Source organism: Callithrix jacchus, chromosome 19 (genome assembly GCF_049354715.1).
Source record: "Callithrix jacchus isolate 240 chromosome 19, calJac240_pri, whole genome shotgun sequence".
Lineage (NCBI taxonomy): Eukaryota > Metazoa > Chordata > Mammalia > Primates > Cebidae > Callithrix > Callithrix jacchus.
The window spans coordinates 49,904,144-49,928,944 of NC_133520.1; the positions used below are offsets into that span (position 1 = coordinate 49,904,144).

General features: G+C 42.5%; 2 protein-coding genes across 15 annotated transcripts in view; one reads left to right on the forward strand and one right to left on the reverse strand.

The window, feature by feature from the left end:
* Positions 1 to 397: 397 nt before the first annotated feature.
* GGPS1 (geranylgeranyl diphosphate synthase 1) lies at positions 398 to 13,902 on the reverse strand. Of its 8 annotated transcripts, none has more exons than XM_078357301.1 (5): positions 13,741 to 13,902; positions 13,439 to 13,533; positions 5,533 to 5,625; positions 1,719 to 1,789; positions 398 to 1,488 (listed from the first exon to the last, which is right to left on the reverse strand). In XM_078357301.1, the coding sequence occupies exons 3-5, from the start codon at positions 5,600 to 5,602 to the stop codon at positions 727 to 729; spliced, it is 903 nt and encodes a 300-aa protein (XP_078213427.1). In that variant the 5' UTR covers positions 5,603 to 5,625; positions 13,439 to 13,533; positions 13,741 to 13,902; the 3' UTR covers positions 398 to 726. The 8 variants fall into 8 exon arrangements, with proteins under 8 accessions (XP_078213427.1, XP_078213424.1, XP_078213426.1 ...); XM_078357298.1 differs by lacking the exons at positions 13,439 to 13,533; positions 13,741 to 13,902 and adding exons at positions 5,209 to 5,335; positions 12,458 to 12,666; XM_078357300.1 differs by lacking the exons at positions 13,439 to 13,533; positions 13,741 to 13,902 and adding exons at positions 9,994 to 10,137; positions 12,458 to 12,666.
* Positions 13,066 to 24,801, forward strand: part of ARID4B (AT-rich interaction domain 4B) — a 152,743-nt gene continuing 141,007 nt past the window's right edge. For 6 of the 7 annotated variants that reach the window (XR_013529965.1, XM_008985785.5, XM_078357291.1 and 3 more), the window contains exons 1-2: positions 13,066 to 13,298; positions 14,270 to 14,324. Coding sequence is in view for 6 of the 7 variants with exons in the window: in XM_008985785.5 (XP_008984033.3) it covers positions 14,319 to 14,324 (6 nt within the window). In the remaining variant the exon portion in view is untranslated. Of the gene's footprint in view, positions 13,299 to 13,666; positions 14,080 to 14,269; positions 14,325 to 24,801 lie in introns of those variants that run through there. The other variant, XM_003735279.6, reaches the window with a different exon arrangement.

Consider the following 24,801-nt stretch of genomic DNA (forward strand, 5'->3'; position numbering starts at 1 on the left):
TACACTCTTTTTCTACTTCCCAATTGGACAGGCAATGATGTACCCAGAAATTAACCAGTTTGGGGCACACAAATGTTGTATTACAAGGGAGAAAAAAAGAATTAAAACTAGCATGTGAATTTCATCAAGCAAAGACACCTTGGTTAAAAAGCAAAATCTGTGGGGTGGAGAGGAAGGAAAAAAGGAAAATGGTAAGAAAAACGATGGGAGTGCTGTTTATCATTATCAGCCTTTTCACAGAAAAATTCAGTAAGGGGATTTCCAGGGAGGACAGTGAGATAATTCTTAGCAGCAGTGTTTAGCAAAAAAAGAAATCTGAGGTCTTTGGACCAGCTAGCTAAAAGAAACTGCCTTGGAACTGCCCAGATAGTACAGTTAGAAAGTGTATAGATAAAAATTCCTGGAAGTGAGTCCTTTTTATTGACAGAATAAACACAACATTGACAGTAGTATGGCAGAGTTGGTGACAATGTCCTCCCACTGTAATGATGATGTTCAAATGAGACCTACATAACTGTGGCTTCTTTTGATTCTTCCAACTTTTGATTATCTGTATAGAGGTTTTTCTAAATTGAAACAGAATCACTTGCATCACCCCTACTCACCTATTTACTCAGTTTTTGAGGAATAGCAGCTTGGACCAAAATTTTTAAAAGGTGGTAGGCTACAAGACAAAAAATGATTAACTAAAATAAGCTATGAGGCCCAATCCAGAATGGCTTAACATTATTCGTTTTCTTCTCTGAACATCTTACTTAAGTGCTTTATTAGGGCTACTAGCTCAGGGTTCCCACCACGTGCATCAATCTGTTTATAGGCTTTAGCTTCAAGCTCTTTAAGAGTATTACGAGTGTACTCAAAGGAGCCTACATCCTCAAGATAATGTACACAGTACTTTTTAATGTCTATGTTTTCTGTTCTCTGGCGCAAGATATTCTGCACCTGGGTGCTTTCAGGCCTCGACCAAATAGCATGAATAGTAGGAAATGAAAACTTTCCCTCTGTTAGATCTTCACAAAAACTTTTGTTTTCACTATATTCTTTGGAGTGTAGATTAGCATAATCATCCCTAATTTGGAAAAAGAGCCCAAGTGTATTAAGTAGTGGTTTTAAGTCTTCTTTGTAATCAGAGAACAACTGCATGAGACCTACTGCTAATCCAAACAGTCCACCTGTTTTCTGCAGCACCATAGCTTTATATTCTTCTTCTGTGGGACAAGTGTAATTATCCCTCCAGTAAATATCTAGGCCTTGTCCCTGATGGAGTTCCAAAAGTTGGCAGGTAAAAAGCTTCACTGCATCTGGGTGATCAAGGGTTAAGACTTTCTCCAAGCCGAGGAAATATACATAATTGGCAGAATTGATGACAGATGGGATTCCATAGATGCTGTGGGCCACTGGAAAGCCACGTCGGAGTTTTGAGTTGTCTTCAATATCATCGATGAGTAAACTGGCATTATGCAACATTTCTGTCACTTCAATAATAATCTAAAAAGAATTGAAAATTTCACTTATTGGAACTATTCAAAACTTACATGATCAGTTTAATTAATAGATTAAAGTCTCAGGTGTGTTAATTTTCACAACTAATAAATATTTAGCAACCTCAATACAAAATAATACCTTGCATGATCACTAAATTCAATCAAGAACTAGGAGTATTTTTATGTGACAGCTATTAATTTCTTGGGTGTAATGAGATTAGAGTTGCCTAATACCTGTAGCTTGTCCTCTGGAACTTTCAGCCAATGATTAAATGCCTGTGAAAGTTTGGTTCTCACTTGTTTACCTGCAATTTAAAAATAAAATGCGACAATGAGTATTTTAACTACAAGAAACATTCAAAAACTGCCTTTAAATTGATCAGACTTGCTAAATCCAGTCCCATCAATCCATTATCTACTGCACAGCTTCCCTTGCATTGCTCAACTCTCAATTCTCAACCACTCTGAAAACTGTATCATAAAGTGCTCAACTTTCTAAAATTAGGGAAGTCATGGGAGATTCTAAAGCACTTCAGTTGCTTACTAGTCCACTCTTTTCATCTGAACTTGAATAAACAATTTTAAAGTAGGACAGGCTTTTAGAATTATGACCTAATTTATTCCTTTTTTATGAAAAGGAAGCTAGTTTGCTTATTTATTTGAGACAGAATCTTATTTATGACAGTCTTCTTTATTTATTTGAGACAGAGTCTTACTCTGTTGCCCAGGCTGGCATGCAGTGGCACAACAATGGCTCACTGCAAGCTCTGCCTACTGGGTTCATCCTCCCGAGTAGCTGGGATTACAGGCACACACCACCATGCCCGGCTAATTTTTTTTTATTTTTAGTAGAGATGGGGGTTTTGCCATGTTGGCCAGGCTGGTCTTGAACTCCTGACCTCAGGTGATCCACCTGCCTCGGCCTCCCAAAGTGTAGGGATTAAAGGTGTGAGCCATTTTGCCTGGTCAATTTTTTGTATTTTTAATAGAGATACGGGTTTTACCATGTTGGCCAGGCTGGTCTCAAACTCCTGACCTCAAGTCATCCACCTGCCTTAGCCTCCCAAAGGGCTGGGATTACAGGTGTGAGCCACTGCACCTGGCCCATTATTTTTGACAGGGTCTTGCTCTGTCACCCATGCTGGGGTGCAGTGGCACAATCACAGCTCACTGCAGCCTTTATCTCCTAGGCTAAAGCCTCCCGAAGTAGCTGGGACTACAAGCCACCATGCCTGGCTAATTTCATTTTTATTTATTTTTTGTAGAGGCAGGGTTTCGCCGTGTTGCCCAGGCTTGTCTCATACTCCTGGGTTCAAAAGCAATCTGCCCCACTTGGCCTCCCAAAGTGATGGGGTGTGAGCCACTGCACCTGGCCTGTATCACTTAAACACATTTTTTGAAGATGAAAAACAGAGCCTCAATGTGGGGTCTCATTTTACTTCTTAATGTTATATAGAAAACAGTACATACATGGCTTAATTGTGAGGTACTACAGGTTTAATATTTTTCCCTCTCTGATGACATGCTAGTGTTTAGCCTGATACTTTTAATTTCCCAATTTTTTGTTTTGTTTTGTTTTGTTTTGAAACAGGGTCTCCCTCTGTCACCCAGGTTGCAATGCAGTGGTGTGATCCTGGCTTATTGCAGCCTCAACCTCCCAGGTTCAGGTGATATTCCACTTCAGTTCCCCTAAGTAGTTGGGACTACAGGCTCGTGTCACCATGCCTGGCTAATTATTTGCATTTTTAGTAGAGACAGGGTTTTGCCACATTGCCAAGGCTGGTCTTGAACTCCTGAGGTTAAGCCATCTGCCCACCTTGGTCTCCCAAAGTGCCGAGATTACAGGCATGAGCCACCTTGCCTGGCTAAGTTTCCAAGTAATTTCTAACACTGAGGCTAATCACAGAGATCTCTCAAAATTAAAAGATTACAGCTTCTGTGGGCCGGGCGCAGTGGCTCATGCCTGTAATCCCAGCACTTTGGGAGGCCGAGGAAGGTGGATCATGAGGTCAAGAGATCGAGACCATCCTGGTCAACATGGTGAAACCCTGTCTCTACTAAAAATACAAAAAAAATTAGCTGGGCATAGTGGCACGTGCCTGTAATCCCAGCTACTCAGGAGGCTGAGGCAGGAGAACTGCCTGAACCCAATGGCGGTGAGCTGAGATCGCGCCATTGCACTCCAGCCTGGGTAACAAGAGCGAAACTCCGTCTCAAAAAAAAAAAAAAAAAAGATTACAGCTTTCTCTTTAAACATTACTGTCTCTCTTTTTGGAGCCCTTCTTCCATTGCCAATTTCATCTCTCCCTGATCCTACCCTTCACCTCATCTGGGCCCTACACTAGGGCAAATAAATAAACAGAAGCATAAGATGACAGCAAGAGTGAAGAATCTAAAAGTAAAAATCAATTTCTTTACTAATTCCAGAAAATCCTTTTCTTCATTTCTGTCTTTCCTTCATTCTTTTGATGCATTGACATTAGCAGGCGAGTCTCTATTAGGGTCTGCCAAAATAAAAATGACACAGGAGCTAGCATTCTTTTGGCTTTTATCCTTGCCAGGCTCATGAAGAACAGAAATGCACACGTTTCCACCGAAGTGTGGTCATAAAGAAAGGTGTGTACTTTAGCACAGAAATTAAAATATGTCTATTGAGATTCAATTGAGAGCATCATTAGAGTTTAGTCACATTATGGGCTAAATAGGTTTTTATGCTTGTCAATTTACCAACTTTTATATTATTTCTTCTTTTTTAAAAAACGTTTAAAATTGAGAGGGGGACTTGTTATGTTGTCCAAGGTGGTCTCAAACTTTTGGTCTCAAGCAATCTTGCCTTGGCCTCCTCAAAGTGCTAGGAATACAGATGTGGACCACCACACCTGGACTACATTATTTCTATGAGAAATAATATCGTAAGTTATACGTAATTGGTTTACAAATTATTTTTTATTGCAAGAACACCTGTGTATTATATTCATGAGTTTTTGCTTATCATTTCCATACAAGTTTTTAAAAAAGCAAAATAAAACAAAAACACACATATACACATGAGGTAGGAAGCCACGTCCAGGTGAGACACCCTTATACAGAAATAAAGTGGGCTGTGTGGCCGGGTGCGGTGGCTCATGCCTGTAATCCCAGCACTTTGGGAGGCAGAGGCGGGCGGATCACAAAGTAGAAGTTTGAGACCAGCCTGGCCAAAATCATGAAACCCCGTCTCTATTGAAAATACAAAAATTAGCCAGGCATGGTGGCGGGCACCTGTAGTCCCAGCTACTTGGGAGGCTGAGGCAGGAGAATCACTTGAACCCGGGAGGTGGAGGTTGTGGTGAGCCAAGACTGTGCCATTGCACTCCAGCCTGGGTGACAAAGCAAGACTCTGTCTCAAAAAATAAAAAAAAGGTAGGCTATGCTTCCAAATATTGTGATTTCAGTCACATTATTATTTGGCTCGCAAACAAACTAGTAGTATAAGAAGTATGGTGTATGTGGGAAATACTGGAAATCAGACATAGAAGGTAAACTTGAACACAGATGGCAAGTAAAGTGTTCTACTGTTAAAGTTGCACAACTTCCTCTAATATCTAAACAGTGGGGGATCTGAATGCGTAATATTAATAAAGAATAAAACCTCCAATGAGATACCAAAATGTTTTAAGTATTTTTATTTTTTAAGGTATGTTAAATAATTGGTTATTTTCTAAAGGGTGCCTTCAAAAATTACCTTTCTTTTTAAGAGACGGGGTCTCACTATGTTGCCCGAGCTGGAGTGCAGTGGAATAGCCAGGTATGATCATCGTGCACTACAGCCTTAAACTCCTGGGCTCAAGCCATCCTCCTGCCTCAGTTTCCTGAGTAGAAGTGACAACAGGTATACATCACTGCACCTGGCAAAAATTACCTTTTAATAATGAAAATTTTTCTCATATTATCACCTTAAATAGAAAAATCTCAACGTCTAGCAAGTCTAACCTTTTCCATTTGCTAACATTTGAATGACCACTATTGTATGAAAATGACCCTATACTGACTACAACTGAAGTATTACCTGGTAACTGAAGTAGGTATTTATAGGGTTCTAGAAGAATTCTTTGGACTGTTTCTTGAGTCTTCTCCATTGGATTTAAACTTCAAAGCTAATCTGTCAAAAAGGAGAAACATAAAGATCACACGAAACTAATCATCTTTGAGTGTCAAACTGCAAAGGAATTTGTATTTCAAGGTGTTTGTGAAAAGACAGACATCCAGTTTGGTTTAAAAAGATTATTATATTGCCAGGCATGGTGGCTCATGCCTGTAATCCCAGCACTTTGGAAGGGTGAGGTGTGTGGATCGCAAGGTCAGGAGTTCGAGACCAGCCTGGCCAGCATGGTGAAAACCCGTCTCTACTAAAAATACAAAAATTAGCTAGGCATGGTGGTGTGCGCCTGTAGTCCCAGCTACTCAGGAGGCTCAGGGAGAAGAATTGCTGAAACTCAGGAGGCAGAGGTTGCAATGAGCCAAGATTGTGTCACTGCACTCCACCCTGGTCGACAAAGCAAGACTCTGAAAAAAACAAACACAAAACACAAAAAAGAAGATTCTACATGGATGAAAGCTTTGAAACATGTTAAGTGAAAGAAGCCTAGATATTGTATGGTTCCATTTATATGAAATGGTCAGAATAGGCCATTCACAGAGACACAAAGTAGATTAGTGGCTAGGAATAGGGACTAATTGCTAAGGAGTACAGGGTTTCTTTTTGGGGGGGGGATCAAAATGTTATAAAATTAAATTGTGGTGATGGTTGCACAACCCTGTGAATATATTAAAAACTGCTGAAATGCACACTTTAAATGGGTGGCATGTAAATTATATCTCAATTAGAAAATTCTTCATTCAAGTGATTATATTGGTCAAAGTGTTTTCTTGGTTTTTAAGTTGTTTTCTGAGTCACCTAACTTATATTAAGCCTTCTCTATTTTAATCAACCATGAAAGGTTTACTTTGTTGATGGCAAATGTCAAAACAAATCCAAAGAATTGGAAAGATACCTCTATATTTAACTGATTACACTCATTAATAAACATACCCTTTTTTAAATGAGATGGGTATGTTTTATGTATTTAAAACTTAAAGGGATTCTTTCTCCCTAGTAGTTTCTCTACAATCAATTTATTTCAGAGATTCTGACTTAATATATGCATTAACTCAAATGCAATTATATTTATTAAACATATTCCTCTTTATACTGAAATCTGCCTTATTTCAATATTTCCTAGAATATCACTCATGGTCTTCCTAGGATCTCCCTGTACTGCTGAATCTCTACTTTGTTTCTTTGCAAATATCTATTTCTATTTTTACCTGTCCTCATATTAGGAATCTTTTTCTAATTGCTCTAGCATCTTAGGCACATTTTGGTAAATTTATTACTTTTGTCCTCTTTTTTTTTTTTTTCCCTTTTTTGAGACGGAGTTTCGCCGTTGTTATCCAGACTGGAGTGCAATGGCGCGATCTCGGCTCACCACAACCTCCACCTCCTGGGTTCAAGCAATTCTCCTGCCTCAGCCTCCTGAGTAGCTGGGACTACAGGCGCACACCACCATGCCCAGCTAATTTTTGTATTTTTAGTAGAGACGGGGTTTCACCATGTTGACCAGGATGGTCTCAATCTCTTGACCTCGAGATCCACCCGCCTCAGCCTCCCAAAGTGCTGGGATTATAGGCGTGAGCCACTGCGCCCGGTCTTGTCTTCTTTCTTTTGCTTCTTGGGACTATGACTTAAGTCTCTAGGATCATGAGCGCGCTTCTGACCAACTTCTGGCTTCACGGAAGATACAACAAAAAGGCTAAATGTAGTATGGCATCTAATGGCAGTTTGTTGGTTAGGGCTGTTCAATGACTTGCGTATCACTGAATTCTGGAATTGGAAGGCACTTTAGAAAGTTATCTCGGTATGCTAGAAGATAAAGCATAAGAATATATTTGCTTGAATGAGGGCCACTTTTTTGAATGAAGAAAATACAGATGAGTTCATGTACTTTGTGTTATTCTGATTACTCAAAGGTCCTTTTTTTCTGACTCACTAAATTCTGGGCCAGAGACTTAGAAATCTTCAATTTTAACATGCATCTTGAATGATTCTAATACAGCTGCTTGAGAATGTTAGGGGAAATGGAAGCAGGCTGCTTACATGGTAACAGACTACAACACAACTAAGGGGGTGTGGGCTACTACTAACAGTGAGGATGTGTTTTTTCTTTTCTTCTCTTTTTTTTTTGGAGACAGAGTCTTACTCTGTTGCCAAGGCTGGAGTGCAGTGGTGCGATCTTGGCTCACTGCAACCTCTGCCTCCTGGGTTCAAGCACTTTTCCTGCCTTAGCCTCCTGGATTCAAGCAATTCTCCTGCAAGCCTCCTGACTAGCTGGGATGACAGGTGCTTGCCACCATGCCCAGCTAATTTTTGTATTTTAGTAGAGATGGGGATTCACCAGTGTTCTTCGATTTCTAAATTTGCCTTACTACTTCATAATATTAAGTAATAAAACTGACCTGTTATAGCCCAGTCACTTGATACTATGGTCTCATCACTCAGGGGTAAGGCAATTCTACTACTCTAACTTCTTGCTGGCATTAAATTAAAAAATGTAAAATACACTTAGCAGAATGTGACTTTTTTGGATTTATATTATAAATCAACTCACAAAAGACTTTTGCACATATTTCAGTAAACAAACATGCAACCAAGCAAATCTGAAGATCCTGAGTAAATACTAACAACGTGCCACAAAAGTAAAACTTCCAACATCTTGCACTTGTGTGTTTACTGCAGCACTATTCATAATAGCAAAGATAGGAAATCAACCTAGATGTCCATCAGCAGATGACTGAATAATGTGGTATATATACAATAAATTGTTACTCAGCCAATTAAAAAAAATGAAATCATGTCATTTGCAGCAAAATGGATGGATAGCCCTTACCTTAATAATAAGTCAGACATAGAAAGACAAATAGTATATCTTCTCACTTATAAATGGGAGCTAAATAATATGTATACATGGACACAGAGTCTGGAATGATGGACAATGGAGATTGCAAAGGGTGAGAAAGAAGGTGGGAGGGAGGAGGATGATGAGAGATTATTTAATGGGTACAATGTTTGATATATGGGTGATGGACACCCTAAAAGTCCTGACTTCACTACTATGTAATCTATGCATGTGATAAAACTATACTTGCACCCCATACATTTATACAAGTAAAAATAAACAAATATGACCCCCCAAACCAAAATCTAATTATTAGTGCTAGCATTCCACTTTTCCAGTGCAATTATATGTGTAGAAGTGCTGAGACTACCTAATCTGGTGACAATCAGGAATTAATGTTCCTTCTTTTGTAGCACTCAATGAATACAAGGGTAAAACGGTTTGAACCACATTGTCTCTGTCATGTAGTTGTTTTTCTGCTGTGGAATGAGATGTGTAATATGGCAACAGGAGAAAAGAATAGAACTTCTATACTATGTATGCATTGTTAGGCAGTTGGTAGGCACACAATGGATGGCTGAAATAACACACACATAAAACTATCAACTGTGCAAGCACTTTCATGTTTCCCCATTGTGTAAACTATCTTATGGGTCACAGGAACCTTTTGAGAATATGATGAAAGCTATGAATCTTCTGAAAAAAAAAAAAAAAAAAAAAAAAAAAGCCAGTGTATGTGCTAATACACTCCAACAAGAATGTATGCACAGCCAAGACTTACATATAACTTCTCAGGGATCATGTAGTCCCTGAATCCTTTACATACACCTCAGATTAAGATCCTCAGCTATGGAATATCTTTACTCTTCAATGCCAAGCAGACAAATATTCATGTTTGTGTTATAACAAGCCAAGACATAAATTCCACTAGCTTAACTTTTTCTTGAAGGCAGATTACAAATGGAAATTAAAGCATGAAACTGGTGTGTAGTTGAGGTTGCTCTTCAGGATGGAAAAAGCATATTGTTTGTAGTCTGTTCTTGATTATCTATATGAAACCATCTTAGAAAATCAGCACTCCACCAAAAGAAATCATTTTAACAACATGAATTCAAAGAGAAACATCCTATAAGAAAAACTTCTACACCCACCTTGACTAGCAATTAATATCAAACACATCACAACGAAAAAAAGGCTTATAATCGAATAAGCAAAATAATCAAAATACTTATACGATTTGATCTCTAACATGGATCTCTAACCTTATTATAAGGGATTAAAGAAAGAAGATGCAAAGCAGAAAGAATAATGGCTTTGGTAAAAGACTACTGAACACCATTAAAGGTAGAATTTAAAAAGCATCTCATATACTTCTCTATTTAAATATTAGTACCTATCTTTTCTCAACTAGGTTGGGAGCAACAATCATGTTTGTATCTTTTCTCACAGCCTCCACAACACATTTGACTGAACTTAAAAATCAATGAGATCCACTTTCAGAATTCCCTTTTTTTTGGGATCTCTAACAGGTGTACCTGTTGCATAGAAATCAGAGGTAATCTGGGCCGGGCGCGGTGGCTCACACGTGTAATCCCAGCACTTTGGGAGGCCGAGGCGGGTGGATCATGAGGTCAAGAGATCGAGACCATCCTGGTCAACAAGGTGAAACCCCGTCTCTACTAAAAATACAAAAAATTAGCTGAGCATGGTGGCGCGTGCCTGTAATCCCAGCTACTCAGGAGGGTGAGGCGGGAGAATTGCCTGAACCCAGAAGGCGTAGGTTGCAGTGAGCCGAGATCGCGCCATTGCACTCCAGCCTGGGTAACGAGCGAAACTCCGTCTCAAAAAAAAAAAAGAAATCAGAGGTAATCTTTGTTTCAATTCTTAGAGCTTTGTGGTTGTTTTTCAACTTAAAACACTAATTATGCTTTTTTTTTTTTTTAAAGTATTTTTCCTTTGCTCACTTAGAGATGCTTAAGAATACTCACTTAAGTCAATTTCCTTTCCCCGAGGATGTTTACATACAAGTCTTTTCAGTGGTTTGAAAACATAACCTCAATTTTTCTAGGTATCAACAATCAATTTGCCTTGTGTCTTCTCAAGAGTCTGAGGGATTCTACCCACTATGGCATATACTCTTACCCGCCTTTGTTTTTCTTTTAAGTCAAAGGATTTCCCATTTTATCACCGCTGGAATTGTCAGCTATCATGTACTAACTAAACTTGAATGTAAAGGGGCAATAGTGTGTGTTACATGAACTCTATTAGTTTCCTTTTAGAGTGAATAAACTACAGAATTCAGACTCTCACTGAGAGTCTGAAACTTCTCACTTTCTTTCTTTATTTTATTATTATTATTATTTTTTGAGACTGAGTTTTGCTCTTGTTACCCAGGCTGGAGTACAATGGCGCGATCTCAGCTCACTGCAACCTCTGCTTCCTGGGTTCAGGCAATTCTCCTGCCTCAGCCTCCCGAGTAGCTGGGATTACAGGCACGCGCCACCGTGCCCAGCTAATTTTTTGTATTTTTAATAGAGACGGGGTTTCGCCATGTTGACCAGGATGGTCTCGATCTGTTGACCTCTTGATCCACCCGCCTCAGTCTCCCAAAGTGCTGGGATTACAGGCTTGAGCCACCGCACCCGGCCGAAACTTCTCACTTTCAAAATTAAAAAGCTGCCAGAAATTTTTTCAAATAGTGAATATATAAAGATTAATACAAACACTTCATTCTTTTCACCACGTGAACTTCTACTGCAGTAGCCTCCTCCTCCGACTCCCTGCATTTGCCTCTTTAACTCTTTTTTTCCCGCTTCCTCTACTCTTCAGCCAGGAATGACATTGCAATCTGAGTCATCTCTCCCTTCTGATTGAGATTCCCTGGAAGACATCCCACTGCTATTGAACTACTACTGCAATAGCCTCCTCCTCCGACTCCCTGAATTTGCCTCTTTAACTCTTCTTTTTCCCCCACTTCCTCTACTCTTCAGCCAGGAATGACATTGCAATCTGACTCATCTCTCCCTTCTGATTGAGATTCCTTGGAAGACATCCCACTGCTATTAGGACAAAAACAAAACTCCTTTGCAAAGCCTATATAAGCTTTCACGCTCCCCCCGAACCCACCTCTCCAGGGTCAGTTCATACTGGAAAAGCCCACTTCGGCCACAAGGCTTTCCAACAAATTAGTCTTCTTGTCTGGAATGCCTTTTCCTTTTCTCTTTCCTTAGTTAACTCCTGCTAGCCCTTCAGCTCTCAGCTGGATCCTCACTTGCTCAAGAAAGCCTTCCCTAAATAAGCCAAATTCCCCAGTTCACATTCTCCTATCACCACGGAACTCTACTCTGTGACACTGTCGCTACGGTGATTTCATTGTTTTGTTCAGCGTCTGTCCGTCTCGCCAGGCCCAAGACTGCGAAGGCAGAGGCAACCCGTGTTTCCACATGGTCGGCGCTCAACATCCGTGAAGAAATGAAAGCGCCTTCCAACGCATTAGACGATGAAATCAAGGCACACAACCTTGCGTATAAAAAGCGAACAAACGGTTTTTCTTTGTAAAGAGAAGGGCCTGACTTTAGAATGGCTAAACAGAGACATACAAATGTGAAGCGCAACTGAATCCTTCCACTCAAACTCTGGGAGAGAGCGATGGATCTGAAAGAAGCTGCCTGATGTAAGAACTGAAGGTGAATCACTTCGAGGCTGATTTTCCACAGCGGCTGGGCAGAGAGCTGCAAACATTTACAGTGCCAGCACAGAGCCCGGAGCGGAGAGAAACCGTGAGGCTTCTGCTTCCTCCTCGCTCAGATGCCTCCTTCCGCCCCACTTGGCCACCCCTTCCTCCCCGCCTCTATCGAGAGGATGGAAAATTCATATACAATCCGGTTCAGCATCCGGGTCTTCATCCTCCTTTCTTTCTTTCCTCTCAGCCCCGCCTCCCAGCCTCCCCCGCCCTCCTTCCCATCCGGGTTCCCCCCGGCCGCCACCACTGCCGCTCACGGTTCAACGATGATATCACGACTTTGACGCCGCCGGTCCGGGAGTAGCAGCCCACTTCATCAACTCCCTACTTTACAGTGTGGACATAGGCTCTTCCCGTTGCCTACAGGAATCCCTCCCACTATTTCACCACAGAACTCTCCACCCTCCTCAGCCGCCAGCAACACCGCATTACTCGGTGCAAGAAAATGCGCCATCCCGGTCACACTGCGCAGGCGTCGTTGCCGCCTCCCCACTGCTCTGTTGCCCCGCCCCTTCACCTCCCCCCCCCCGCCTCCGGTCCCACGCAGGCGCGGGGCATTGCGGGCCTTGCAGTTCTCGCGGACGAGGATTTGCGCGTTTGCCCAATAGATTGGACTCCATTTCCCAGGAAGCTTTGAGGCGTAACTTTCTGTTTCCATAGAACTGGTGGGAAAATGGCGTCGTTGTTTGTATCCAGGGACCACTAGGAACAGTGTATAGGTGGGTTCTAAAGAACTTCAACCAATCCGAGGTCGTCTAAGAGGCCATCCGGGAAAGAGGTAGGGGAGGGGGAAAAGATCTAGGGGAGGGGAGAAAGGAGGCGGGGGGGGGACCTCGAGTTGGGGGGGAAGCGATGTTTGCCCGTCAGTCGAGTCCGGAGTGAGGAGCTGGGTCGCCGGAGCGGAGGGAGACTCTTGAGCTTCAGCTTGCCGCCGCCGCGGCCACCGCCTGGACCTTTGCCCGGAGGGAGCTGCAGAGGGTCCATCGCCGCCGTCCTCTGGAGGGCAGCGCGACTGGGGGCCCGGACCTCCAGTCCGGGAGGGATTTTTCGTCGTCCCCCTCCCCCCAACCAGGGAGCCCGAGCGGCCGCCAAACAAAGGTACCAGTCGCCGCCGCGGGAGGAGGAGGAGCCGGAGCCTCTGCCTCAGCAGCCGCTGGACCCGCCGCCCTTCTTCCCCATCTCTCCCCCGGGCCTGCTGGTTTTGGGGGGGAGGAGGAGAGAGGGGACTCTGGACGTACCAGGGTCAGATCTCGCCTCCGAGGAAGATAGGGACGTTATGTGGGGCTTTCGTGGTCTCCTAAGGGGGGGTCCTTTTGGGAGTCGCTGGGCCCAGCTGAGGAGCAGAGGAAGATCGCGGTGGTGGTCCCCGTGGCGTCCGTATTCGGGGCCTCGGCCTCCCAGGAGCCCCCACCCCTCGCAGTCGCCGTGTCCGAGCCGCCTCCTGGCTGGGCGGCCGCACACTCAGCGGTTTAGCCGCCACGGTGGGGGGGCCCGGGCGCAGGGTAGGGGCCGTGCCGCCTCCGGGGCCCTCGGTCCTCACGTTGTCCCCGCAGCGGGGCCCGATGTTGATCCCGCTTGCACTTGTGGGGTCTGCGCCCTGAACGGGACGTGGGCAGAGGCTCTGCAGCGGGCCGGTCCTGCCCGCGGCCCACAGGCCCCCCTGGCCCCTCGGCGGCCCCCGGCTGGCCTCCCGCTCCGACTCGGCCCGTGGGGGCGCGGACTCGCTGGGGCGGGTGCCGAGGCCCTCGGGGAGAGCGGCCGGCCTTGCGCCGGACGCCGGGCTTGTTGTGAGTTTCTTCTCTGACAGAAATGGCGTCATTGTCGTAGACGGGAAACTCCGTCGGGTCTCGACAATGGGGACGGGAAGCCGCCGAGCTGTGTAGGTGGCTGGGTTTGCGGGGATGGCGGGGCCCGAGGGAGCCCCGAGTAGGCGTGTGTTGGCTCGGGGCTGGCGCCCCGGTGCGGCTCTTTCTTCGGGGTTCGGGTGTCGCTGGGTTCCTTCCCTCCGCCTCCACCAGTGCGGAGGGCTGCCTGTGGTGTTGACTGAGTGTCTTTTGTTTCCCCTCCAGGTGCAGGTGAACCTGGTGTTTTAGAGGATATCTCGGTCCCAGAGTCATCATGAAGGTAAGATTGCCAGCAGAAAACGAATTTCTGGGGTTGTCGAATTCAGGAAGTAGGGGGTTTGGACGAGATCGTCGTGTGGGGCTTCCGAGTTTTGCAGAGGAAGGTGTGTTTGATGGCTTGGTGACCGAGCCCTTCCCCAGAAAGACATCGGGGTCAGCTCGAGGGCTTTGCTGTGGAGTTGGAGGCAGTTATAGGTTATCTCAACTGAAGATGGTTCTCCCATATTGAACGCCTCTTTTTGTAGGGAATGAGAATAACGGTATGAATTAAAGTGTTTTAAAAGATAAAATAAAAAGCAGGTCAGGTAATCTGACTCTCTAGAAACTGAACTGTATTGTGGTTCTATCAGTTACACTGATGAAAGAAAATCTCATTTATTGTGTAAACAGTACTGTAAAATTTTAGCAGAATATTCTTTGACTAGTCACAAAAATAATCTTAATTGGAAGATTTTTAAAAGAGAATTTTGGTGAACTTTTCGCAGTTGAGAGATAGCAGTTGTTTCTTGCATTTCGAAGGACTTGGGATTATATAGTTTATTTTTCTTTATTGATCAGGTTGGTCTGCAAATAAGTTAGAGGCTCTGTTGCATTGTGATGTGTGGAAAACTGATGGTCAGCTTCCTCTTAGGTGTAAACATGTTAACTGAGTGGAGAATAGGATCAAACAACTTGCTTAATTGTTGGAAGAAATCATAACGATAAAAGTACAGGTATTTTTTTTTTGCTGCTTTAGAGAATATGTATTTTTAGCACATGCTAGAATAAAACCTTAGATTTTTCAAAAGTCTAGATGCAACTGGTGGAACTTAGACACTAGCTTATATTTTTTTCATCCATTGCAAATTCAGAAGTGCTTGAAAAGTAGAGTGTATTTACAGGTATAGAAATGCAACAGAGAGCATGTTAGAACATAAAGGTTGTTTTAGAGGATATCTCGGTCCCAAAGTCATCCTTGACAGTTCCTTTGAACTGTTTAAAAAATATTTCACTTGTCCTCAGAATCAAGACTGCTTTGACATGACACTTGATTATTATCCAAATTAATATTTGTAATACTTGTGTTTATACAAGAAAGAAAAAGCTGTGGCTACTTAAATCTTGATCTACTATACACAGTAATTAAGTTTAGTCGGGTAGATTCTGCAAACTGCCTGAAACAGTTTATGCCTGTCTCCCTTTTGTGTAAATGAAAACAGCATAGTGATGTTTCAGGAATGAATCCCTTTTATTAGTCACAAATACTAGCTATAACTTTCGGGACCTGTGTAAAACGGTGAAAAGTGCATTTACTAGGTAACTCATACATGCACCTTGGTGTTGGATGAGAATTTCTTAAGAAAAGTTTTGGGTTGAATAATATAGAATAAGTTCAGAAGCTGAATAAATAAAAGGTTTAGTTTGGAGCAAATGCAGTCTGGCACAGGTCCCAGTGTTGTAGTGCCTGTCACTTCTTAGGTGCTCTGTAAATGTTTGGTTAAAAGAAATGTAGTTAAGTTGAAAGTCTTTGAGATTAGAATTTGTTTTCTTTGTTTCATTTCCTTGTTTTTTTTTTTTTTTTAACTAGTCTGTTTAAAAAAAAAAATGAAAGTATGTTGGAAACTTTAGCCTTAAAAGTTTCCTGGTAATTCTAGCCAAATGCAAATTTTTGGGTATCATTTTAGAACTACTAATTTTAATTGCTCAGCATTTCCATTCTTACTGCCTTTTTAAAAAAGGTACTTTTAATGTTAAAAGAAAAAAGAGTTACTAAAATAAATTTCTACCTTTGTGTAAGAACTTCCTCTTATTATAAGTATAGCAAATCTTCTCTTAGAGAATCTGCTAGTAATCATTAGTACTAAAAACTTAGCTTGTTTTTTTACAAATTTATTCCTTGTGTGACAGGAGATGAGAAGCTTCTTGTAATTTGTATTTTGCTTTAGGAAAAATTGCAATTCAGAATTTATTTAATGTTGATTATATTAGGCTTAACTTTTCTTTCTTTTTCTATGTTTCCCAATTTCTTTCTTTCTTTTTGAAACGAGTCTCTCACTGTTTTACCTTGGCTGGCGGGATTTGAAACTTCTGCCTCTTGGGCTCAAATGATCCTCCCACCTCAGCCTCCTGAGTAGCTGGACTAAAGGCACACCTGGCTAATCTTTGTATTTTTTGTAGAGATGAGGTTTTGCCTTGTTGCCCAGACTGGTATTGGACTCCTAGGCTCAAGTGATTCGCCCATCTCAGCCTCCCAAAATGCTAGGATTGCAGGAGAGAGTCACCATGCCACTGTAGTTTCTGTATTACGATGATCATTGAGCTAGAAAAGGTTTTATGCCATTTATTGGATTTTACCAAACATATTTGTACTTTGTAGCAAGGTTTTAAGTTTGAATTGTCTGTTGTATTAACAACAGATCTATAAATTTTATTAACTGACTGTTTATTGAGGTGATTGAAAGACTATGTAGTAATACTTTTCAGTTGTTTTTACGTTTCAATGAAAATGCTGTTTTAAGTGTTACATGTTTTTAGCAATTTCAGCATGTTGATTTAGCAAAATCAGCATATTGATTTATAAGAGTATTCCAACATCAAATAATTGTAGGAAATGCTATGGGAGGATAGAAGAGGACATCTAAATCAGAGAGCTGTGGAAAGTTTTCTGGCAGAGTTGACATCTAAGCTGAATGTGAAGGCTTTTGCTAGGCAAAGATGGGAAGAAGAGAGTTTTTCAGATAGAGGATAACATACTGGAAAATGAACAAAACAAGGTCAAGTTATCTGGAAACTGTAAGTTGAAAATTTTCTTGGCTGGGTATGGTAGCTCATGCCTGTAATCCCAACACCTTGGGAGGCTGAAGCAGGTGGATCACCTGAGTTCTAGACCAGCCTGGCCAAGAGCGTGAAACCCTGTCTCTATTAAAAATACAAAATCAGCAGGGTATGGTGCCACACACCTGTAATCCCAGCTATCAGGGAGGCTGAGGCAGAAGAATTGCGTGAACATGGGAGGTGGAGGTTATAGTGAGCCAAGATCATACTATTGCACTCCTCCAGCCTGGGTGACAAAGGGGAACCTCTTTTGAAAACTATATGGAACCATTGAAAGTTTTTTTTTTTTTTTTTTTAAGATGAAGTTTTGCTCTTGTTGCCCAGGGTGGAATGCAATGGCGCAATCTCGGGCTCACCGCAATCTCCACCTCCTGGGTTCAAGCAATTCTTCTGCCTCCGCCTCCTGAGTAGCTGGGATTACAGTCGTCTGCCACCATCCTGGCTAATTTTTGTATTTTTAGTAGAGATGGGGTTTCACCATGTTGGCCAGGCTGGTCTTGAACTCCAGAACTCAGGTGATCCACCCGCTTTGGCCTCTTAAAGTACTGGGATTACAAGTGTGAGCCACCACACCTGGCCTGAAAGTTTAAGGAGTAATGATACTGGATTTGCATCATAATCACTTTGGTAGTACTGTAGTGAATACATCAAAAGGGAGCATTGGTGCAGCTGTGGCTCACACCTGTAGTCCCAGCACTTTGGAAGGCTGAGGCAAGTGGATCACGAGGTCAGGTGTTTAAGGACCAGCCTGACCAATATGGTAAAACCCTGTCTCTTCTAAAAATACAAAAATTAGTGGGATGTGGTGGAATGCTCCTATAGTCCCAGGTACCCAGGAGGCAGAGGTAATAGAATCGCTTGAACCTGGGAAGCAGAGGTTGCAGTCAGCCAAGATCGTGCCACTGCACTCCAGCCTGGGTGACAGAGCAAGACTGTTGCCTAAAAAAGGGAGTGCTGGCCAGGCGCGGTGGCTCACGCCTGTAATCCCAGCACTTTGGGAGGCCGAGGCGGGTGGATCATGAGGTCAAGAGATCAAGACCATCCTGGTCAACATGGTTAAACCCCGTCTCTACTAAAAATACAAAAAATTAGCTGGGCATAGTGGCGTGTGCCTCCTGTAATCCCAGCTACTCAGGAGGCTGAGGCGGGAGAATTGCCTGAGCCCAGGAGGCGGAGGTTGTGGTGAGCCGAGATTGGGCCATTGCACTCCAGCGGGGGTAACAAGAGCAAAACTCGGTCTCAAAAAAAAAAAAAAAAAAGGGGGGGAGCGCTGAGGCCAGGTGTGGTGGCTTATGCATATAATCCAAGCATTTTGGGAGGCCTAGGTGGGCGGATCACCTGAGATCAGGAGTTTGAGACCAGTCTGACCAACATGGTGAAACCCTGTCTCTACTAAAAATATAAAATTAACTGGGCATGGTGGTGCATTCCTGTAATTCCAGCTACTCGGGAGGCTGAGACATGAGAACTGCTTGAACCAGGAGGTGGAGGTTGCAGTGAGTTGAGATCAGGCCACTGCGAAAAATGGGGAGAGCTGAATATAAAAGTGGAAATTCCAGATAAGAAGTCCAAGTAGAAAATGAATAAGGGCCTGAACTAATGCAGTGGGAGGGGAACAGAGATGATAGATCTGAGACTTTAAGAAGTAGAATTCGGGACCTAGTAACTCATCCTGGAATAGAAGGAAGATGGAGGGTTTCGTCTTAGGAAATTAGATAGATGTTACTGTCATTTGAAGCATTCTGTCATTGGACATGCTAGTTAAGATGTAAGAGTAAGAGAGTAGGTAGGGTGAAGTCAGAAGCTTGGTTAATCTGGTGTGAATGTTAACCTCGTAACTATGATATTTGAAGGGATTTAAGATCCATAATATGGCAATTTTGGTGCTGTAAATTTGTGGTCCTTTTGATGAACAGGTAATCTTGTAAAATACTTGTTTTCTGTCCAAATTGCTAAATCTTTGTTTACTGTAATTAAAAAAAATACTAGATGAGTACATATGTCTCTGAAGAATGTGTTTTTGCCATGTCAGCCAGTGAATTCAGTCATTGAACACATTGTGTACCTTCCTTGTGCCAGACATCGTTCTGGGTTTTGAGGATGCAGCAGTGAATAGAACAAGGTTCTTAACCTCATGGAATTTACTTTCTGCTATGGTGGACACACACTAAGAAAAAAAATACTGTAAGTGCTATGAAGAGAAATCATACAGAATCAGAATAAGATGTTAGAGTGTCAGAGGGTGGGTTACTTTAGGTGATAATAAAGGGCCTTTTCTTTTCTTTTCTTTTTTTTTTTTGAGATGGAGTTTCAATCTTGCCCAAGCTGGAGTGCAATGGCGCGATCTCAGCTCACTGCAACCTTCGCCTCCTGGGTTCTAGCGATTCTCCTGCCTCAGCCTCCGAAGTACCTGGGATTACAGGCACGCACCATCACACCTAGCTAAATTTTTTGTATTTTTTGTAGAAATGGGGTTTCACCGTGTTAGCCAGGCTAGTCTCAAACTCCTGACCTTGTGATCCGCCTGCTGTGGCCTTCCAAAGTGTTGGGATTACAGGTGTGAGCCACTGTGCCCGACCCCTCCCTCCTTTTAAAAAAGTATTTTTGTTATGATTAGTTGGTAGATGGGATTATTGGAACTGAGTATGACCATGAAGGGATTGTCAACTCTTAGCCTTCCCATATTAGTGAGCAGTGAACCCTGAGTCGAGCAGTCCTTTCACTTGTTTTTACTTTCAATTTTAAAAATCGAGATATAATTCACATACCATAAAATTTACCCTTTTATTTATTTATTTATATTTCTATTTTATCTATTTATTTATTTTTATTTTTTTGTTGTTGTTGAGACGGAGTTTCGCTCTTGTTACCCAGGCTGGAGTGCAGTGGCGCGATCTCGGCTCACCACAACCTCCACCTCCTGGGTTCAGGCAATTCTCCTGCCTCAGCCTCCTGAGTAGCTGGGATTACAGGCACGTGCCACCATGCCCAGCTAATGTTTTGTATTTTTAGTAGAGATAGGGTTTCACCATGTTGACCAGGATGGTCTCGATCTCTTGACCTCGTGATCTACCCTCCTCGGCCTCCCAAAGTGCTGGGATTACAGTTGTGAGCCACCGCGCCCAGTTTATTTATTTTTTTGAGACATGGCCTCAGTCTGTTGCCCAGGTAGGATTGCAGTGGCACAGTCACATCTCACTGCAGCCTTGGGTCTTCAGTGGGCTCACGTGATCCTGCTTCAGCCTCCCAGGTAGCAGGGACCAGAGGTGTGTGGCACCATGCCCAGCTAATTTTTAAATTTTTTGTGGAGGTCTCACTTTGTTGCCCAGGCTGGTCTTGAACTCCTGTGCTCAAATGATCCTCCTCTCTTGGCCTCCCAAAGTGTAGGAATTACAAGCATGAGCCAGTGCACCTCACCAAATTCACCCTTTTAAAGTGTTCATAAATTTCTAGTATTTTCACAAGTTTGTGCATTCATCAAATACTATCTTTTGAAAAGTTTTTTATTGTTAAATTTTTTGCGTTTGTTTTTTAGAGCCTTTCTGTGTTACCTAGGCTGGCCTTTAACTCTTCGGTTCAAGTGATCTTCTCACCCTCAGCTTCCTTAGTAACTGAGACTACAGGCATATGCTACTATCCCCAGCTATCCATCACTACTGTTTAACTCCAGAACATTTCCAAATTCCCAGAAAGAAACTTATCACCCATTAGCAGTCATTCACTGTTCTCCCTTTCTTCTATCCCTCTGATAACTAATAACTAATCTAAATTTTCTTTCTTTCTTTTTTCTTTTTTTGAGACGATACCTCATTCTGTCGCCCAGACTGGGGTGCAGTGGCGTGACCATAGTTCACTGCATTCTCGACCTCCTTGGTTCAAGCGATCTTCCTGCCTCCAACTCCCAAGTAGATGGGATTACGAGTATGCACCACCATGCCCAACACAGTTTTGAATTTTTTGTAGTGGCGAGATCTCACTATGTTTCCTAGGCTGTTCTGGAACTTCTGAGCTTAAGTGATCCTTTTGTGTTAGCCCCCAAAATGCTGGGATTATAGGCTCGAGACACTGAGCCTGGATTTTACTTTGTCTGTAAGGATTTATGTATTCTGGACATTTTCTATAAATGGAATCCTATAATACATATGTGGCCTTTTGTGTCTGATTTCTTTTACTTCCCATAAGTGAAAGAAGTAACACATGTTGTCTGGGTGCAGTGGCTCATGCCTGTAATCCTAGCACTTTAGGCTATGGTGGGTGGATCACGAGGTCTGGAGTTCAAGACCAGCCTGGCCAAGATGGTGAAACCCCAAAAATACAAAAATTAAATACGTATGGTGGCGGGCTTCTGTAATTCCAACCACAAGAGGCTGAGGCAGAGAATTGCTTGAACCCAGCAGGCAGAGGTTGCAGAAAGCCGAGATTTGCACCACTGCACTCCAGCCTGGCAGACAAGAACGAGACTCCATTTCAAAAAAAAAAAAAAAAAAAAAGAGCAAGTGTTAATACTATGCTCCTTAATACTCCATCTTATGAAGATACCACAACTTGTCAGTCTACTTATTTGGAGGACATGTGGGTTATTTCTGCTTTTTGCTTATTGTGAATAATGCTGCTATGAGCATTTGTATATAAGTTTTCGTGTAAACATGTATTTTTAATTCTCTTGGGTCCTGGGTGTGGACCTTTCAGTTTTTAGGGTACTGGTATTACCTGAGTGATAACCTGTAAAGTGCTGAGGGTTTACCTTCATGTATTTTGTGTTGTGGCAAGTGCCCACCAAGGAGTCGAACATCAAAAAAAATAATTCAATATTTATTGAATACTTACTATGTGTTGGCCTCTGTTCTAGCCAGTCAGACTATATCAGGGAACAAAACAGATAGAAATTCCTGGCTCTGTGGATCTCTTAGGAGCACAGGAAACTGACATTTAAGATTTCCACAGAAAATAATGTGCTTTTAGAAATCTGATCATTTTCATTCTAAAATTGGAGACAGCATTCAGGTTTTGGGGAAGAAAAAATGAGTTTATGGAAGTATATCAGATTACTAGAAAATAAAAAGTAGATCTGTTAAGTCAGCATAGACAAATAAACCAGTCTTCATGTTCACCTTGCCATACTGGGTCACATTTTAGGTTGGTTAATAGAAGCAAATGACATAATGAAAGAGTCAAAAAGGGAAAAGTTTTAAAACAACACTTGCCTTACTCTGAGCATAGTTTCCGCTTTCCATAATTAACACTGGCTCGTATGTTACTCAGAAAGTCCAAGCGTAGGCTTCAGAGGAGAGGAGTGCAGTGGTGTGATCTCAGCTCACTGCAGCCTTCACTTCCCGGGTTCAAGCGATTCTCCTGCCTCAGCCTCCTGAGTAGCCAGGACTAACAGGCACATGCTACCCGACTAATTTTTTTTTTTTATTAGTAGTACTGACAGGGTTTCACCATTTTTACCAGAATGGTCTTGATCTCCTGACATCGTGATCCACCCGCCTTGTCCTCCCAAAGTGCTGGGATTACAGGCTTGAGCCACAGCACCTGGCCTTTCATCAGCTTCTTGATGGAACACACAGTACGAATGTTAAGAAACACAGCTCTGGCCATGCGTGATGGCTCAAGCCTGTAATCCAGCACTTTGGGAGGCTGAGACAGGTGGATCACTTGAGGTCAGGAGTACAAGACCAGCCTGGCCAACATCGTGAAACCCCTTCTCTACTAAAAATACAAAAATTAGCCGGGTGCAGTGGCAGGCACCTGTAATTCTAGCTCCTCGGGAGGCTGAGGCAGGAGAATTGCTTGAACCTGGGAGGCAAAGGTTGTTGTGAGCCAGAATTGCGCCACTGCACTCCAGCCTGGGTGACAGAGTTAGACCGTCTCAAAAATAAATAAATAAATAAATAAAACCACAGCTCTGTGGTATCATCTGTTGACTGATCTGCTGCTAATCTTTTTAATAGGGATAGTTGTTTGTACATCCTTCTACCTTTACCATTAAAGAAAAAGGAATCAAGTAGTCACTGTTCATTTTATTTTCTAATTTATTTTTGCTTAAATAATTGCAGAATCAGAAGAAAGTTTTTGTTGTTTCTGAAATGTTAATATTTAGGTGAAACGCTTAATTAGGTTGAATATCACTTATCTGAAATGCTTGGGACCAGAAATATTTGCGATTTTTTTCAGATTTTGGAATATTTGCATTTATATACTTAGGAATTGAACATCCCAAATCTGAAAATCCAAAATGTTCCGATGAGCATTTCCCTTTGATGTTATATGAGCACTCAAAAGGTTTCAGTTTTTGTAGCGTTTCTGATTTTTTGTATTTTACGTATATAAATGCATATGTGTGTGCGTGTGTGTGTGTGTGTGTGTGTGTGTGTGTATATATAGTTTTTTTTTTTAAAGATGAAGTCTCACTCTGTTCCCAGGCTGGAGTGCAGTCTCGGCTCACTGCAACCTCTGCCTTTCAGATTCAAGTAATTCTCCTACCTCAGCCCCTCCAATAGCTAATTTTTGTATTTTTTAGTAGAGATGGGTTTTATCATATTGGCTGTGCTTATCTTGAACTCCTGACCTCAGGTGATCCACCCACCTCGACCTCCTAAAGTGCTGAGATTGCAGGTGTGAGCATGGTGGCCGGCCGATTTTTTGCATTTTTGGATTAGGGATACTCAGTGTGAATTGCTTAAAATGTTTAACTTTTTGAATTCCTACGAAGAATTTTTATTTTGATGTATAACTAGCCTTTGATGCATGGAAACATTTCATAAAATAATTTTCTTTTTTTTTTTTTTTTTTTTTTTTTTTTTGGTGAGATGGAGTCTTGCTGTTGTTACCCAGACTGGAGTGCAATGGCACAATCTCGGCTCACCGCAACCTCCGCCTTCTGGGTTCAAGCAATTCTCCTGCCTCAGCCTCCCGAGTAGCTGGGACTACAGGCACGCACCACCATGCCCAGCTAATTTTTGTATTTTTAGTAGAGACGGGGTTTCACCTTGTTGACCAGGATGGTCTCGATCTCCTGACCTCGTGATCCACCCGCCTCGGCCTCCCAAAGTGCTGAGATTAAAGGCGTGAGCCACCGCACCCAGCCTCATAAAATAATTTTCTAAGGTTACCCTGAGAATCTGGAATTACGGTTTGTAGCAAATTGGGTATTATTAAATTTATGAGATCCGAGTCTTGGTATGTTGCATAGGCTGGTCTCAAACTCCTAGGCTTGATTCTTCTGCCTCAGCCTCTCTAGTAGCTGGAACTGTAAGTGAATATCACCATGGCACGTTGGATATTATTTATGAAACTATTTATTTATTTTTATTTTTTGAGACGAAGTTTCGCTGTTGTTACCCAGACTGGAGTGCAATGGCACCATCTTGGCTCACCGCAACCTCCGCCCTCTGGGTTCAAGCAATTCTCCTGCCTCACCCTCCCAAGTAGCTGGGATTACAGGCACGCACCACCATGCCCAGCTAATTTTTGTGTTTTTCAGTAGAGATGGGGTTTCACCCCGTTGACCAGGATGGTCTCGATCTCTTGACCTCATGATCCACCCGCCTTGGACTCCCGAAGTGGAAACTATTTATTACAAATGTTAATATATGCTTACTCTTACCTTTTGCATATTCAGTTATTTACCCTAATGGGGTTATCTAAGGCAAGGATAGTAT

What these genes read in the sequence shown, in the direction of transcription:
- GGPS1 (XM_078357298.1), bottom strand. Translation starts at nt 5,281, where the DNA reads ATGATCATACCTGGCTATTCCACTGCACTCCAGCTCGGGCAACATAGT. An exon ending in CCCGTCTCTTAAAAAGAAAG is followed by an intron (nt 1,790 to 5,208) that starts GTAATTTTTGAA and finishes TTTAAATTGCAG; the next exon opens with GTAAACAAGTGAGAACCAAA. An exon ending in TTCCAGAGGACAAGCTACAG is followed by an intron (nt 1,489 to 1,718) that starts GTATTAGGCAAC and finishes AATTCTTTTTAG; the next exon opens with ATTATTATTGAAGTGACAGA.